A 15178-nucleotide genomic window follows, 5' to 3' on the forward strand; every position below is an offset into this window, starting at 1 on the left:
CCTTTCTCCCCTGCAACATTCTGGGTGACAAAGAACGTATTTGTATTCCTGATCCCCACAACTTTTATGCCAGAGGACTTCCTATAGATTTTCTGCGAGGAAGAGACTTTCCTTCAAATAGTGAGAAGTGTTTCGATACAGTAGCCATTCCTCCCAAAACTACTACTTGGAAAGGCAGCGGACAACGATCCTTTAAAAATAAATGAATGTGGAAACTATCCATCAAGAAAGAACAACTGCATTGCCAGCTAAAAGCCTACTAAGTTGTTGGTGGTGGGTTTGTTTTGTTTTTAAACAAAACAACAACAAACAATTGCCGATTTTAATTTTCAATGTATTCTTCCCCCAACAACTTTAGCAAATTACTCAAACTAAACATGACATCTGTCCTCCTTCTCCAGTTGTTGCAATTGAAATCCATGCACTGTATATTTATAAACATGGGATTCAGGGGGTCTGGAGATTACTTTAGAACATTTATAGCAGATTACAAATTTATGCCCGCCCCCACTCCCCCCACCCCCAGCCAAGGACACAGGTATCTGCCAACAAATGGAGGGTGACACATCTGATTCTGCAGATCGCTGGTGTCTGACCGTCTGGTTGGATTGTACCAGTCTTGCCAAGATAAAGCTTTTACAGAGCCAGACTGCTTCCCTGAAGAATTAAAACCAAGCAAAAATCCACACCGCCTGGCACAAAATGCTCATGTGAGCTCCTTCTCTTTTAAATACACGCTTCCACACTGAAAGAAAGAAAGGCCTCGAAGTACAGACTTCAACAGAACTGACCCAGCATATCTTAACAGTGGGAATATCAGGATGTTCACGCAGAACAACGATCTTCACGGTATGGCCAGATTTGGCTTTCCAGCTGCTTTCAGGTCCTGCAGCAGCAACAAAACAAAACAGCCCCTCCACCACCACCACCATTCTCCTCTTCTTCAGCTGTTCAAGTATAAATTATCCTTGTCATTTCCTCTCGGTATGCGGCTTCCCAGGAAAGGGAAAAATCAGAGCAGCTATTGCCAAAATAGCACAATATTCTTACACAGGTGGATTTTTCAATAAAATGCGTATTATTTCCCTTGTGCTCGGGCATTAAAGAAAGAACAGTCACAAGACATTTTTAAAACATGAGAAACCAATCCTGACTAAAGAGATGTGTTTATTAGAGTCAGAGATAGGAAAGTGTGCATATAACTGACAACAACAATCTTTGGCTCAACCTTTGCAGCAGAAACGGGGGGGACAGGGCACAGGCTGAAAATGTTTTCAGTAATGCATAATAAACTCCTTTAAAGGAGGAAAAAAAGGGAGAAAACAAAGGTATCTGCCTACTCAACCTAAAATGAGCCTCAGAGGGAAAACGTGCCTTCATGATAAACTGGAATTTGCCATCATAGTAACAAAACGTTATGTCCAATCATCACAATAAGCAGGCAGCAGAACAACAAAGGAGGTTTCCAGGATTTTCTGCCCTCAGCCCCCTCCCCATCAGCATCTTTCCAAGTCTTCTTTCGGGCGTTTATGAAATGTCTAAATTCCAAGGCCATTAAGATGATTCCAGGATGGAGCAGCTTCCATTAAACAGTATCGAGGCTTTCCGAAATCACACCAGCACTCTGTTGAAGGCCAAGCCTCTTCCCGATGCCTGCCTTTCCCTGTGCCGTTTTTTGTTTTGTTTGCGCTCCCTCTTTCCCGTGCACAAACATGTTGGTGCAGTGTCCGTTATTTCCCTACAGCCTCCCTTGAAAGCAATCAACAAACGAGTACACATGCACATGTGTGTTTCCCCCACATACGCAGGTCTGGTCTCCTACACCTCAAATGCAAATGTGTTTACAGTCATTTTCACCAAAGTGTTCTTTGCCTTTACAGAAACATGCAGCTGAAACCTGGAGAGCCTGTAACAAGGCAAGAGTATCTGCAATCACAGGTGACCCCTTTCCTTTCCAAAATGGAAAAGCACAAAAACCCGATGAGTTAACTAGTTAACTACATTTAAAGGGGAACGTGTGGGGCAGCTGTAAATATCCAACACATGCTTTTACACACAAAAGGAGCAAAGGGCTCCATGCTCTGTGCACCCAGTCATCTTTATCTGCCCTTCCACGACAGATGCAACCGTTTCTCTCATACATTTATTTCACTCAACTAATAGATTTTAAACACCATATTGCGAAGGCCCCGCTGTGAATCTTGCAGAGGTACAAAATGGTGGATGTATGCTTTTTTTTTTTTTTTTTTTTTTTTTGCATTATGCATAACAACTTAGGCTCCCAGTCGCAGGCTCCCCTCCGTACCCACCGCCACAGCCTTCCCGGGCAGACGCACATCCCGCACCAGCCTCCCAATAAAGCTCTCTCGCATAGACAAATTATGTTACAAACCTGATGTCATGTATCCCCGTGATGCCTGGGAAATAAAAGCTGGTGGGAAGTGTTTGTGCAGCCGGTAGTCCTTCTCGCTGCGGGACCTCATGCGGTCTGAGGCCCGGTCGGAGAAGTCGGAGCTAGGCCAGGCCCGCCGCAAGGTCGTACTCCGCGTCTTCTTCATCCTGAGGATGCCCGAGCCTAGTCCTCCCAGCGCAGCATGGGTCAGGCCTTGCGGCTCGCCGGGTGTGCGCTGCCGGGCATCAGCCTAGCGCGGGTACCGCCGGGGCGCAACCTGCGCGCATCCCGCCGCTCCCTCTTCTAGGGCGCCAGCCGCAGGTCCCTTCCTTTTTTTTTTTTTTTCCCCTCGAATGATCCAATTTTACACACGTCCCACAATGCATTACACTTCATTTGCAATCGGTCCGGCTTACAGCTCCCAGACTTGCGTGGAGGAAAGGCACGTTATGTGGCTTCTCGGGCAAAAAAAAAACCAAAAAAACACACAAGGAGGGGGGGGAAGGGGGGTGGAGGGGGGGATGGGGATGAGAGATGTGCAGCGTGGGAGCTCGGGGGTCCCGAACAACGGCCCGATTCAGCCCGGCCGTGCTTAGCCAACTGTGAGCCGCCACACAAAAGGCCCAAACAAACGAGGAAAACCCCGCGGCCGCCGGCTGCGACCCCGACCGCGGCGCGCCCGGCGCTGGGGAGGCGGCGGCAGCTCCCGGCGCGGCGGGAGGAGCGGCGGGAGGAGGAGGAGGAGGAGGAGGAGGGCGAGGAGGCGGAGAGGAGCAGGAGGGAGGGCCCGCAGGCGCCTCTCCCGGCCGCGGGACCGGCGGAAGCAACCGCGACGCCCCCCCCCCCCCCCCCCCGCCACCGCCGCCGCCCCCCTCAGGCCCGCGGCGCCCGGGCGGCCGGCAGCGCCCCGCGGCCCCCGGCAGCGTCACGCCCCGCCATGGCCGACCCCGACCCCCGCCCGCCTGTCCCCGGGGCTGGACCGCCGCCGGCTCCGCGCTAGGGGCGGCCGGCGCGGGGGGCGAGGCCACCGGGGAGGCCACTAAACGCACCGCCCGCCCTCCGCCCCGCCGCTGCTGGAGCACCGGCCGCCGCGCCGCCGCCCGGGCTCATGCTAGTCCCGGCGCGGCCTGCGGGTCCCGCCGAGCCCCGCGCTCCCCCGTGCGGCGCCGGCCGGGGCTCGGGCCGGCTGGCAGGCACCCGCGCACAAAGCCCCGTGCACCGCGGGGGGGCCGGCCTCCTCCCGCACCCGCTCCCGCTCCGCCTCCTTCCCGTCCGTCCGTCCCGGCGGTGGCTCCTGCGGGGCCGGGGGAGGCGGGCGGAGCGCAGCGCCGGGCACCCCGCACCGCCGGGCTCCGGGCGCCGCCCGCGGCAGCCAATGGGGAGGGGGCGGCGGCGCGCGCGCCCCGAGCGGCGGGAAGCAGCGGAAGGGCATGGCGGGCAGGGCCCTCTCCCCTGGCCTCTGCGCCTTGCCCTCCTCTGGCATCGCTCCCGGCCCGGGCAACCTCGGGGAGAACGGATACAGCGGAGGGGAAGGCGCCGGGAAAGATCTGTGTCCCCGGGGCAGCCCCGCGTGGAGCCGGCAGGGCTCACCCACACATTCCCCCCTCAGCGATGTTGCCTGCCTTGTCCCCCCTCCACCGCTTCCCAGCCCTCCCCCGGAGGGCCTGGTCAGCCGCACCACCACGTTACAAAACCGCTGTGCCCCTCAAGGCTATCCAGGGTGGCCAGTCTGCCCGCCTTGCTGGTGGGAAGGGGGTCGCCCACGCTCTCGGCCTGGCAGCGTGTGTGCCTGCGCCCAAGGCGCCATCTTGAACTAGGCCAGGCCACTGGGCGAGCAGGGTTTTACCAGCTCCCGTTAACCAAAACGGAGCAAAGGGACACGGTTCTTCCTCCGTGAGACGGCTCTGAGCATGCTTGACATTGACGGTGCCAGTGTTAACCAGTGTCACATTTCTAAGAGCATGGAAAATTGGAGGACTTTAATTTTGTCAGTAATTGCAGATTTTCAGTAGTGGTGAAGCAGTAGAAGAATGACTATCCATGAACGAACTGAGCATCAAAGCCTGCAGACCTCGAGACATTACCCCTTTGCTGCCTTGCTGCACAGCCCTCACTTAATCCTTTCAGTGCCCACCTCAGCTCGCCTGGCTGTACTACTGTGGGCAGAACACTGACCAAAGAATCGTCCAGGGTTTCATGTCCAGCCATCCCTTCCACATGAGTAGAAATTACGTGAATGAAACCCAGTAAGAACACTGAAAATTAAGCGCTATGGGGTCCTTTCTCATTCAGTCTCATCTCCTTCCAACTGTATGAAAAGCCATCAGGAATGACATGTTTCCATTGATACTTTGTATACTGGTAGCAACATGAAAAAGTAACATGAGCAAAAAAAATAGCCTAGAGCTCCTCTGATAAAAATATATTTTCCATCATGCAACTTACTCATCTAGAAATTTACTCCTCAACCTACGCCAGGCTTATAATAGAGCATGTTTTCACCCTCAGACCAGAAAAACCGTAAGGAGAACTTCTAGAATCGTTCAGCTTTTCTCATCAAAGGCTGAGGTTGAGATAGATTGGTTAGCGCTACCTAGCTAAGTCAAATGTGAAAATCCTACCCTTTTTATCAGATGTAAAAGCAAATAAAATTCTACCCAGGAGCGTAAGCTCTCATTCTACTCTCTGAAAGCTGAATGAACAATCGCTGTGCATTTCCAGCTTTCAAGAAGTGGTTGAATACAGCTGGCCAGATAACTTCAACCTACGGCTGAACTAAGCTCAACCTTTCTCCTAGTCTAGACACAGCCCTAGATATCAATCTGTTCCATTAAAAAAGACATGAGACAAGAGACAAATAGGAATAAGCAATGAGGAGGAAAAATGAGGTCAAGCAGTAGAAAGACAGAACAAAGCGAGGGGGGGACTGGGGGGACAACAAACAAGACCACAGTGATCCTTACGCTGGCTTTCTGCATAATTGTTTCCAACTAAAAATATCTGAGTCTACTTTCAGAGCTATTCTACCAAGTATCAAATCAGAAACTAGGGGACAGCTCTGCAGCTGTCAGATAAAGCACACATATCCCAATTCTTTCTGAGCAATTTGCTGTGCACTAATGAATCAGTGAGGGTGCACAGAAGTCTTTCAAGTAGTTTTAATTGATTTGATTTCTACACTTGCAGGAATTGTCATTAAAGTAATACAGTACATACAACTAACACATGGTATCTTCTACTTATTCGCCTGTAGGAATCAGACTGGGTCGTAGTTTTGGGCACAAATAATAGGAAGCATTTTCATTGTGTGATAATTTTAAGCAAATAATAATTTGCTCCTACAATTATGAAAAGTTATTTTCATATTAAAATGGGGGGAGGAGGGAATGAGAGGAATAAGCAATTCATCTACTAAGGTCAACTTTCCCTTCCCAAATGTGGGGAATATATTTACTATTATATATTATATATAATATATTAATATATAGTGTGTATATATATTTTTCCAAAAAATTGGAAAAATACCAATTTTTATCATTTGGTATTTAAATGTGGGGAGATTCATTTAAAAGCAACTTTGGAGGCCTCCTCTCAGTACTGAGGTCAGCTAGAATTCCTTGTATTCAGTCTCCCCACAGTTCTCTTGTTCTGTTTCGGCTTAAAGTTTTCTGACATAGTATCTGAAAGAGTTCTTCTCTTTGAAGTGAGGAATTCAGAGCAAGTTTACTCCTGCTCTTGCATTGTTTGAAGTCGAGTGTTGTTACTGGGGTGAATCAAATATATAATTAAAAACCAAGTTTAAGTTTTAGTTGTTTTCTTTGGAAAAAGAGCTAGAACAGTGAGTGTAATTGGTGTTTTTGCTTCGGTGGCCAAACTGAAATAAAATAATTTTCTTCATGTGAACTGAAAGCTACAATTTGAGGGTTTAAAAAAACCCAACAAATTCACAACATTTTATTCCTAGACATTTTAAATTTTTTTTTATTATTATTATTTTTAATAAAAGAAAACAAATGTCTGGATTCATACGGCTATGTTAGAGCAGGGTGGGGAAAGAAGAGTTTCCAGCTACAAATGGCTGTCCTGCTTAGTGAATAACAGTACAATACCCTTATAAGCACAGTCTGAAATAAATAAAAATACGCTGTTTAATCTGACAATTCCAACAGGAGTGGGGAGGACCAATTTTCTTTGGCTGAAACCACTAGGAAGTTCTGTTTTAATTTACAAATATTTTCGCTTACCTATTACACACTGGTAAAGTTTTGCCTAACTGCAAAAAGAAATATGCAAACAGTCAGACAGAGCTTGCCAGGAATAAGGAAAAATACTTCTTCCAAGCAGGAATGGAATTGATGGGACTCTAATCACTTGCTATTGATGATGAAGAGGAAAGGGAGATGGTTTCAATACCTTTTACCTTTTATTTATTCACCCCCAGCTTTTGTTTGTTTGTTTTACTAAAGGAAAGCATTGATTTCAGAAGCTTTTTTGCTGAGAATCGGATAAGGCATTTATTTTTATCATTTGGTATTTAAAGTTCAACAGGTACCATCTCTTTCTGGAACTACTAGAGGGAGACATGAGGCTTGGATGGATATACCATAGAGATGTTTGAGAAAAAAGCCTGAACTAAACCAAAAATAGGCATCCTGCCTCCATCTTAACCTAAAAATTTCTTATAAGGAATTGGCAACATAATAGTAGCCATTTCAAAGGCGCTGATTTAACAATATGCATTTCAAAAAAGCAGCTTAGGTACCTCTAAGACATTACAAAGGATTCTTATGTGTTCAAGCTTTCAGTCACAACCCTGCTTCAGTCCAAATTCATAGGGAGCCTGAAGGCTTTTGGAGAAGCAATTAAAAATCTTAGCTTCTGAAAACCTTCTGTGTTATCTATCAAAAAGTGAGAGAACAAATATTACTAAGGGTATCTATTGCATTTGATCTTCATACACACTCACTTATTAGTTGCTAAGCAGGTCTGTTCCCATTTTATAGATGGAAAATGGCAAAAAGTACATAACTGGCCCAGAAGAGTATAGGAAATCAAAACAAATACAATGTTAAAAGTCAAGGGTCCCAGCTTCCATTTCATAGACTTATTTTTCCTCAATTGGGAAATAATAATTACATAGCAGAGTACAATATGGTGAATTGTATGTGTATATATTTATTTTTTTTCTCTGCATGTGTGTGTGCTTATGCACGTGTGCATATATGGTAATTGCTCTCATGTAATGTGGTATTTCAGGTTTCAGTTGGGGCTACTTCTTTTTTCCTCCCCCCGACAAACAAGTTTCCATAGGGGAGAGCAGCAGGCTACAGTAGCCGAGTGGTCTGGTGTTACCGCCTCCGCTTGACTGGCCTGCATGAGGTTTACAAACAAAATAAGCATGTAAGTCAAATACTAAAATAAAAAGGGGAAAATAATAGGACACACAAGGAGGAAAGCAATCCCCCTCTTCGCTTAGACAAGCTACACGTCTAAAATCATTGTCTCTCAAACTATGCATTCAAAGCCTGGGTTCTCTCCTGCACTGGCACTACCTTGCCTGTTGCACATTGCCAACTGGCTGCCTTGCAGGGAGGAAATTAAAAGGGCTTCACTTTATTACTGTCAGCTGAGCTGGTGTCTGACAAGCACCCAGCACCACCAGAAGAACAGCACAAAGCCTTGTGGCTTTACTCTCTGCAGGTCTATGGTAAGGGTCCTTTCCCAGTCCCCAGCTTAAGAAACGAAGACTACAAATAGTGTTGGTATTAGTGGGACACAGGGGAGACTTTGTCCTTACAAAGGTCACAGTTTCCGGCAGCCAGGTAAAATAAGGAGCATTTTGTCATTTGTCAACAAGGGCATTTTGTGGCCTATGAAAACAAAACCATCAAATTCTGTAACTTTTTAAAAGGTGGAGATAGGATGCTGCAAGATGCCGGGAAGGAAATGGAGGGCCTATGAAAGTGGGAGAGGAAGAACAAAAAGGAATAAATAGAAAATATAGGGGAGAAAGCCTGTAGTACAAGTAGTTGAAAAGCAGTAAAGCAAAGGAGGGGTAAGAAAGTTGAGTGTAGGAAGGGGTGGAAAAAATATAACTAAGAATTTGGGGAAAACCACCAAACTCTGGTATAACATCACAGGCCTTGGCAATAGATGGTTTTGTTAGATCTACAGCCCTGCATAATAGCCTTCCTTTGAAAACACTTTACCTGCATTTCTAATACTAATAAATCCACGAGGGGAGAAAATTGCCCACTGCATAAACTCACCACTTTCATGTGTGGATTCTTGTGTGTCTGTATTAACAAGTCTGCAGAACTCAGACTCTAATAGAGATGGTTTTGTGCAATCCCTTACAGGTTAAGGAGGTCTGGCAAAAGGCTGCAACTGTCCTTGGCTGGAGGAAGCAGCAGTTTTCCCTCCCAGGTATTTGTAATCAATATACTGGTGAGAACAAACCAGAAAACTCATGATGCAGCACATCCTCTTTCACCTTAGACTTCGGACACACACTATTGATTTGTTGTCTCTCGCTAGTACTTGTTGTTACTCAAATATGCAAGAGAAGCCAAGTACTTGTAATCTATGATTGTGGTCCAGGTCACAAAATAAAGCAGCCTGTCTTGATGGATCCGGCAAAGGCAGGCATGGGTGGCCTTCCAAAGGAAGGAAGAGACGGCAAGGGGAAAGTTGGGCTTTCTCCGACAACCCTCTCTCCTTGGAGAGACCATTTGGGAAACTCCACCAAAATGAGAAAGAAAAAATCCCAAGGGCAAAGGTGTAAGTGAAAAAAACTCCAAATATAAAAAAAAGGAAAGTGTTTCAGAGCTTATCACAAGCAAGCCTTCAGTCTAACTCTAACTCCAGAACGCTATCAAGTTGTGTTATACTATGGTAGTAACCCTGACTTAATTACAGCACCTCTTAAACCAGTTTCGGATCATATTTCTCTCACTGTTGTGCTCTGGGAATGCGTGATGACAGGAATGCAGTACTGCTGCTGCACACATGCTGTAGCTCACTGATTCATTTTTCTGTGTGCTGGTTTATGCGCTGTGGTATTTATTTTAACTTGCATGACTTTTAAGAAAAACCTGTCTCTGTTATGAGAAGAAAAGCTGCCCTGTTTTGTTTTCATGCCAGACTTGATTGCATTTGTGTTTCCTCTGCACGAAAGACAATTGATGCAGAAGGGTTTAAATCTGGGTACCCAAGACTACCTGAAAATATACCAGTGTACCAAAAGGAGCACAGGCTGTAGGACACAGCCTTTGCTGTGATGCACGCTTTTCCTCTCCTATTATCACTGGCTCAAAGCTGATTAGTTAAAACGGATGGAAGCTCAGCTTGTAACTCCTCGGTGTACAAAACTAACTGGAGAGGCAGGCAAGCCGTGAATCCTGCACCGATTTTCCCACAGTCAAGTATTTATTAAACCTCTCCATATAATAGAATTCAAAACCTTGGAGAAGTGGAGTTACAGCAACTCAGTTCTTTCACTGGCTGCTCTTCCAAAGGATATAGGAGTGAAAGATGTGCCAAAAATGTTGGCCTCAGCTTTCTTGTTTTCCACTGGTGTCACATATCATTAGTACCCTGGTATTTAAGTAACGTACTGATATATGGGGGCCAGCTGGACTGTGAGTTAGAAAGACAGCCTATCCTTCTGCTTTGGGAGTTGAAAAAAATAGAGAGCAAGAAGCAAGTAGGCAACGCAGATCCCACCAGCAGTAAAAGCCATTACAGATTATGTTTTTAAAGACTAATTCACATGTCTCTGTGTCTCTTCCCGTTCCTCGACAGAGCCTGTGTTTCTGCTTTATGCTCGTGTAACACCTCACAAGATTGTGAAGATGGCACCAAGCACCAGCCAGCCTTGGGCTCTGGTGAAGCTCCTGGCTGCCACAGTAACACAAACAACAAGCAGATTCTGCATGTCAGGTAGGTACCGTTCAAGGAAAAATCCATTGAGAAAGAAGAGAAAGCCCTTGGCTACAGCAAGTAGGCACTGTTTTGCATGTTGCATGGCTATTATTTATCAGGATATTAGTTTTAAACTCTAAATTCTTGTCTAGAGGAATTACTTGCCATACACAAAACTAAACAAAGCACCGCAGGCATGCTTGCAAAAGGGACAACGGACATATTTGATGGGCAGTCCTAAAAACCGAAGCAGCATACCAAGGGAACTAAATCCCTGCAGCTGCTGTAACTCCACAGAGCATTTGCTGAACAGCCCAGTACTAAGTTGCCTCTCAAAATTCTTGCTTATACAGCTGGGCAATATAGTGAATATATTTTATAGATGAATATATATAGCATGTATAACAGGCAGAGATCTTAAAAACCTTAGAAAAGTTGGGAGGCCTGAAAATAGGCTACTCCACCCTTTGTAAACAACCTCTTGTCATGAATTTACTTCCATATGTGCAATGGAGCTCTGCCTATATTAAATAAGCTTTCAAAATAGTGGTTTAGCACTGGAAATATATGGTTCCCACCCATCAGTTTGAAAAGAATGCAAGCAAGAGACAAACCCAAGAGTGAAAAAGCACTGATTCATCACCTGACAGAAAAGTAATTCAATTACTTCTTGGATATTTTATTAAAGTCTTGGATTCAGAAGCTGTCTCACTGGCATATGCTAGTATTTGGGCAGGAAAAACTCTAGAGAGGAGTCATAAACACAGATAGAAACTAGGTGACTCAACACATGCCTGACCCAAAGGCTTCTGGAAAACCAATGCAAAACTACCAGCCTGCATGTTCTCTGGACCAGACTGCAGCATTGCAGTCAGTTTGTTCCCATGAAAGTGGTACTCTTTAGGCACCGGTTTTCGGTGGGACCCTGGAGCTTCTCTGGTCTCTTCTGATGCTGCATTAGTGCCTGTCGGACTGGGACAGCCACCCTGCCTATTTCTGGTTACCACAGTTTGTTGCCACCCTCTGCTTGGCTTTTGAAGCTTTGACATTACCCACCTGTGTTCACCCAGAGACAATTTCCCATTGCCCTGTTCAGATGCAGGTTTATGCAGGCACCACTTGCACTTGCCTCTCTGTAGAAGCTGTTCTGAGCACTTCTCCTGAGTGCAGAGATTTTTGTATTCTAGTAGAGGAATAAGAAAAAAACATTTTATAGCACTGGGTCTTGAACTTCTCCCATCACCTTGTAAACAAGTTAAATTCTTCAGCAGGGGACTAGTCCAACAAAATAATTGTTGTCTTACTAAGTGACACCCTGCATAACAGTGCAACCTAGTAAAGCAAATGTATTAACCACAGGGAGCTCTACCACTTTTTTCTATATAACCTTCTATATTACTGACTGGGTGTTCGTTGCTTTGTTATTAATTTGTTTTTAAATACAAAGAGGGACTTAAATCCAGCAGAGCGCTGTTACCTCCCAGATTTTCTGAAGGTCAGTGCAAGATCTTTAAATCCTCTGTGGAGCTAAGCAGAAGGGAGCAGCACCCAAAGATTCACATTAGCAAAATGTTTCTAACATAACGAGTGTCACACTGGATATAAGAGCAGTCTCTGGTGTGAATTTTTCAACCTGTAACTTTCCTACCAGAGTCAAGGCTGAGAACAAGTGAAACATGTAGATGTTATGAAGAAAACCATCCCTTATTGTAAAGGAATATCATTGCAATAGCCCAATTGAAGTAGTGAAATTAAGTAAACAAAAATAAAATTAGAAAAATAAAGAAAAATAATATCTCTCTAGTCCTGAAAAGCATACTCCTGACTTTCACCATGGAAGTGTACTTACATCCTTTAAAGCAGATGGCACTGGCACAGGATAAGGTTTCTTTCAAAATGCTTTTTATATTATAATGCATTTTTTAAGGCACAGAAAACCATTTATACTTAATATTTCTGGAAATCTAAAAAGATCTTTTTCAAGAGAAGCAAACATCTTAAGTGAGACGATTTACATGAAAGTGAAAATTCCCAGCATTAGAATTCTATTTGAAAGAATCATGTACAAAATGAAGAGCTAGAAAGTCTTTAGTCTTCATTAAAACTGATCACTATTGAGCTGAACTCAATACCTACACAAGCCAACTGTAGTAAATCTTATTAGCTATGGTGCTCATCTCAGAAACTCTTGCAAGGAGTCACCATGTTCCCATACATAAAAATTCCAAGTGCTCTTTACCCCCAGCTATTCCAGGAATCAACAAATACTCAGGACAGACATTTCTTGGTTCTAACAGAAAGTAAAAGAAAATCCGTATACAAGTGCTCAGTGACTTGCCTTTGTTCTTTTTCTTGATGGGGGAGATGTTTGGTAACCTTTCCATCTCTCAGACAGTGTAAGGTAGATGAGACAATCTGCCTTCAAAACTGGCAGATTTCAGATTTGTCAGAGCATGATGCTAGTGCCAAATTGTTTTTGTCTTCCTTCCTCTCCAAAGATGGATCTTACTATTATCCCTGCTGATGGAACCACGACAAAATAAACACAGACATCCAGGTCTGAAACAATGATAGACTATCTGAGAAGGCATTTAAGTGCCCTCAGTTGTCCAACGAGTAAAAAGTTATAAAAACAGGTACTTCTTTTTATTGCCCACATCCCCGTGTCATTGCTGTGGTACATAAGAAAACACAAACCCTACGGGTTTCTACCCACCACATAGTAATTACTGAAATAACAAAGAATTGGAAAAAAGTATTTCCAAAGCCTGATGCTATTACTGAGCTGCCAACGAAAAAACTCTCACTAACACCCCTTAAGTCTGTCCTCCTGCACTCCTAATCTGAACACAAAAGGCTGGGTTTAAACACCCCCCCCACCCCCCACCCTGAGATTAAAACCGCCTGCAGTTTTCAGCTTCAGGCCAGCAATGACAATACTTTAAATCCTTGGCTACAAGCTTCATGAAGACACAGCCTACAGACAGTCCCCCCAAAGTTCTTTGAAATGTTAAATACAAAGCAGGAGGAGGTCATAAAGGAAATAATATTCCTTATAAAAGGAATGGATATCATATGCAGGCTTTTCAAATACGTTTCTCTGTTGCTTTGCTTTCAGCCACCATATTCTCAATTCTGCTTTGTCTGAAGCTTTTGAAATAAAATTCGGGAATAAAATGAAACACACAAATTAGTGCTGTGAACAGCTGCCAATATTTGTTACCTTTTAGCTCTCATAAATCTCTCTGATGTATATTGTATTCTACTTCTTATCTGGAGAGACTAATTATTTACTTAATAAATGGTCCTACAGCAATTATCAAAAACCCAGCCACTTAAAAGTAACATATAGGTTTTATTGCATAATCTCCTGTAGCATCTGCCCAATTGTTTCAGTAGAAGCCAGTGTGGTTCCCTGCTGCACTGGAAATCCAGCTATCTTTCTGCCAAGAGCCCCCCAGTGCACATAAAAGGAACAAGGATTGAGACCTGTTTTATCCCCTCTTATCCCATAAATGAACAAGCCTTTTCTCCACTGCAATTTTTTTCAACAAATACAGGTAATTACACAGGAGGATGGGATTTTCAAGGTAGGTTTAAAAAAAAAAAAACAAGGAGGGGGGGAAAAATCAGATTAGCATACCAGCTTTGCCAAGAAGTACTGTCAGCTTAAACTATGAGCAAGTTGCTTGCAGGGTAGGGGAGCAGGCAAACACAACGGTGCCCTGCCACTGACATAGGCGCCAATTGGAAGTGATGAGCTTTGTGGTTCAAAACTGTTGGTAGGTGGTCAAGTTTTCCTGTCCATTTGTATTCCCCTGGAGGCAAGCAGGGTGGTAGGAGTTTTATTTTTGGCCCCTGCCCCACCCTAAACACTCAATGCCTCTCCTTCCTCATTTGCATATCTTATACTCAACAAAAAATGAGTATTACACTCATTTTGAAGACCTTGTGTTTGGTTTGCTCACCTTGTAAGGTCTTGTGAGCCCAGTCTATACCAGCTTCTGGCTAGATGCTACCCCAGACATCCATAGAAACATCCCTGTCCAGATTCACAGATTGTGTAGTTGAGGAGGAACGTAACCGGTTGCCACAGTGATGTCCCCAGTCTGAAAAACCTTTGGACTTCAGTCTCATGAAAGGTACCAAGAGTTAAAACCCCCTTTAATTAGATGAAGTGGTTAATGGAAGCAAGCGCTCCAGCCAGCAGCAAATGTGTGGTTTAAATCACTGGTGATCCTGGCGAACTGGGCTACTGCAGTTTGAAGGTATTCAAGCTGTTTAATATAATATTTGCAAATTAGTGCAGCCCAGCCCACAGAAACTGCCACTGCTGTGACTACGTGCATGTTTGACAAGCTGTTGTCCTCTTTTTCTAGATATAAGCATATTATTGGGGTACCTTCACAGGAGGGAAAGCTTGTTCACAGAAATATTCCAGCCACAGAAAAGGACTGAAAGGTTATAGCAAGCTCAGGAACATCACATGCTTTTGGCAAGGTGAGATGGAGGAGGATGAAAGGCAAAGGAGGGTAAGCAGAAGAGTTATTGTTCCTTGATTAAACAAGCACAGAAACTATGATTACAGATCACAGACATCTTTTATAACATGCCAAACTAGCACACAGAAGAACATGCCTCGAAAATTCGGTCGCACAGGCAGTATTGGCTCTCCATGGTTTGAAAGAAGACGGGGGTCTTCTGAAATAAAGGCCCTGCCCCAACACCCTGGCTTTAGGCCAGTGATGTGGTACAGAGCCTTTGAAGTACGCTGGAGAACAGGCACTGCCAGACATAGCCCCGGCAGACAAAAATGCTCCTCATATTCAGTCCTCGCTCTTCATGGCAGGGAATCAACGGAAG

General features: G+C 44.8%; 1 protein-coding gene across 5 annotated transcripts in view; it reads right to left on the minus strand.

The window, feature by feature from the left end:
- Positions 1-15178, minus strand: part of STOX2 (storkhead box 2) — a 149193-nt gene that overhangs the window by 73868 nt on the left and 60147 nt on the right. The window contains exon 1 of one of the 5 annotated variants that reach the window (XM_056326350.1): positions 2393-3752. The exons of 3 other annotated variants lie outside the window; for them this stretch is intronic. In XM_056326350.1, the coding sequence (XP_056182325.1) occupies positions 2393-2558 (166 nt within the window). In that variant the 5' untranslated portion in view covers positions 2559-3752. Of the gene's footprint in view, positions 1-2392; positions 3753-15178 lie in introns of those variants that run through there. One more of the 5 variants, XM_056326353.1, reaches the window with a different exon arrangement.

This window comes from Falco biarmicus, chromosome 1, assembly GCF_023638135.1.
Source record: "Falco biarmicus isolate bFalBia1 chromosome 1, bFalBia1.pri, whole genome shotgun sequence".
NCBI lineage: Eukaryota > Metazoa > Chordata > Aves > Falconiformes > Falconidae > Falco > Falco biarmicus.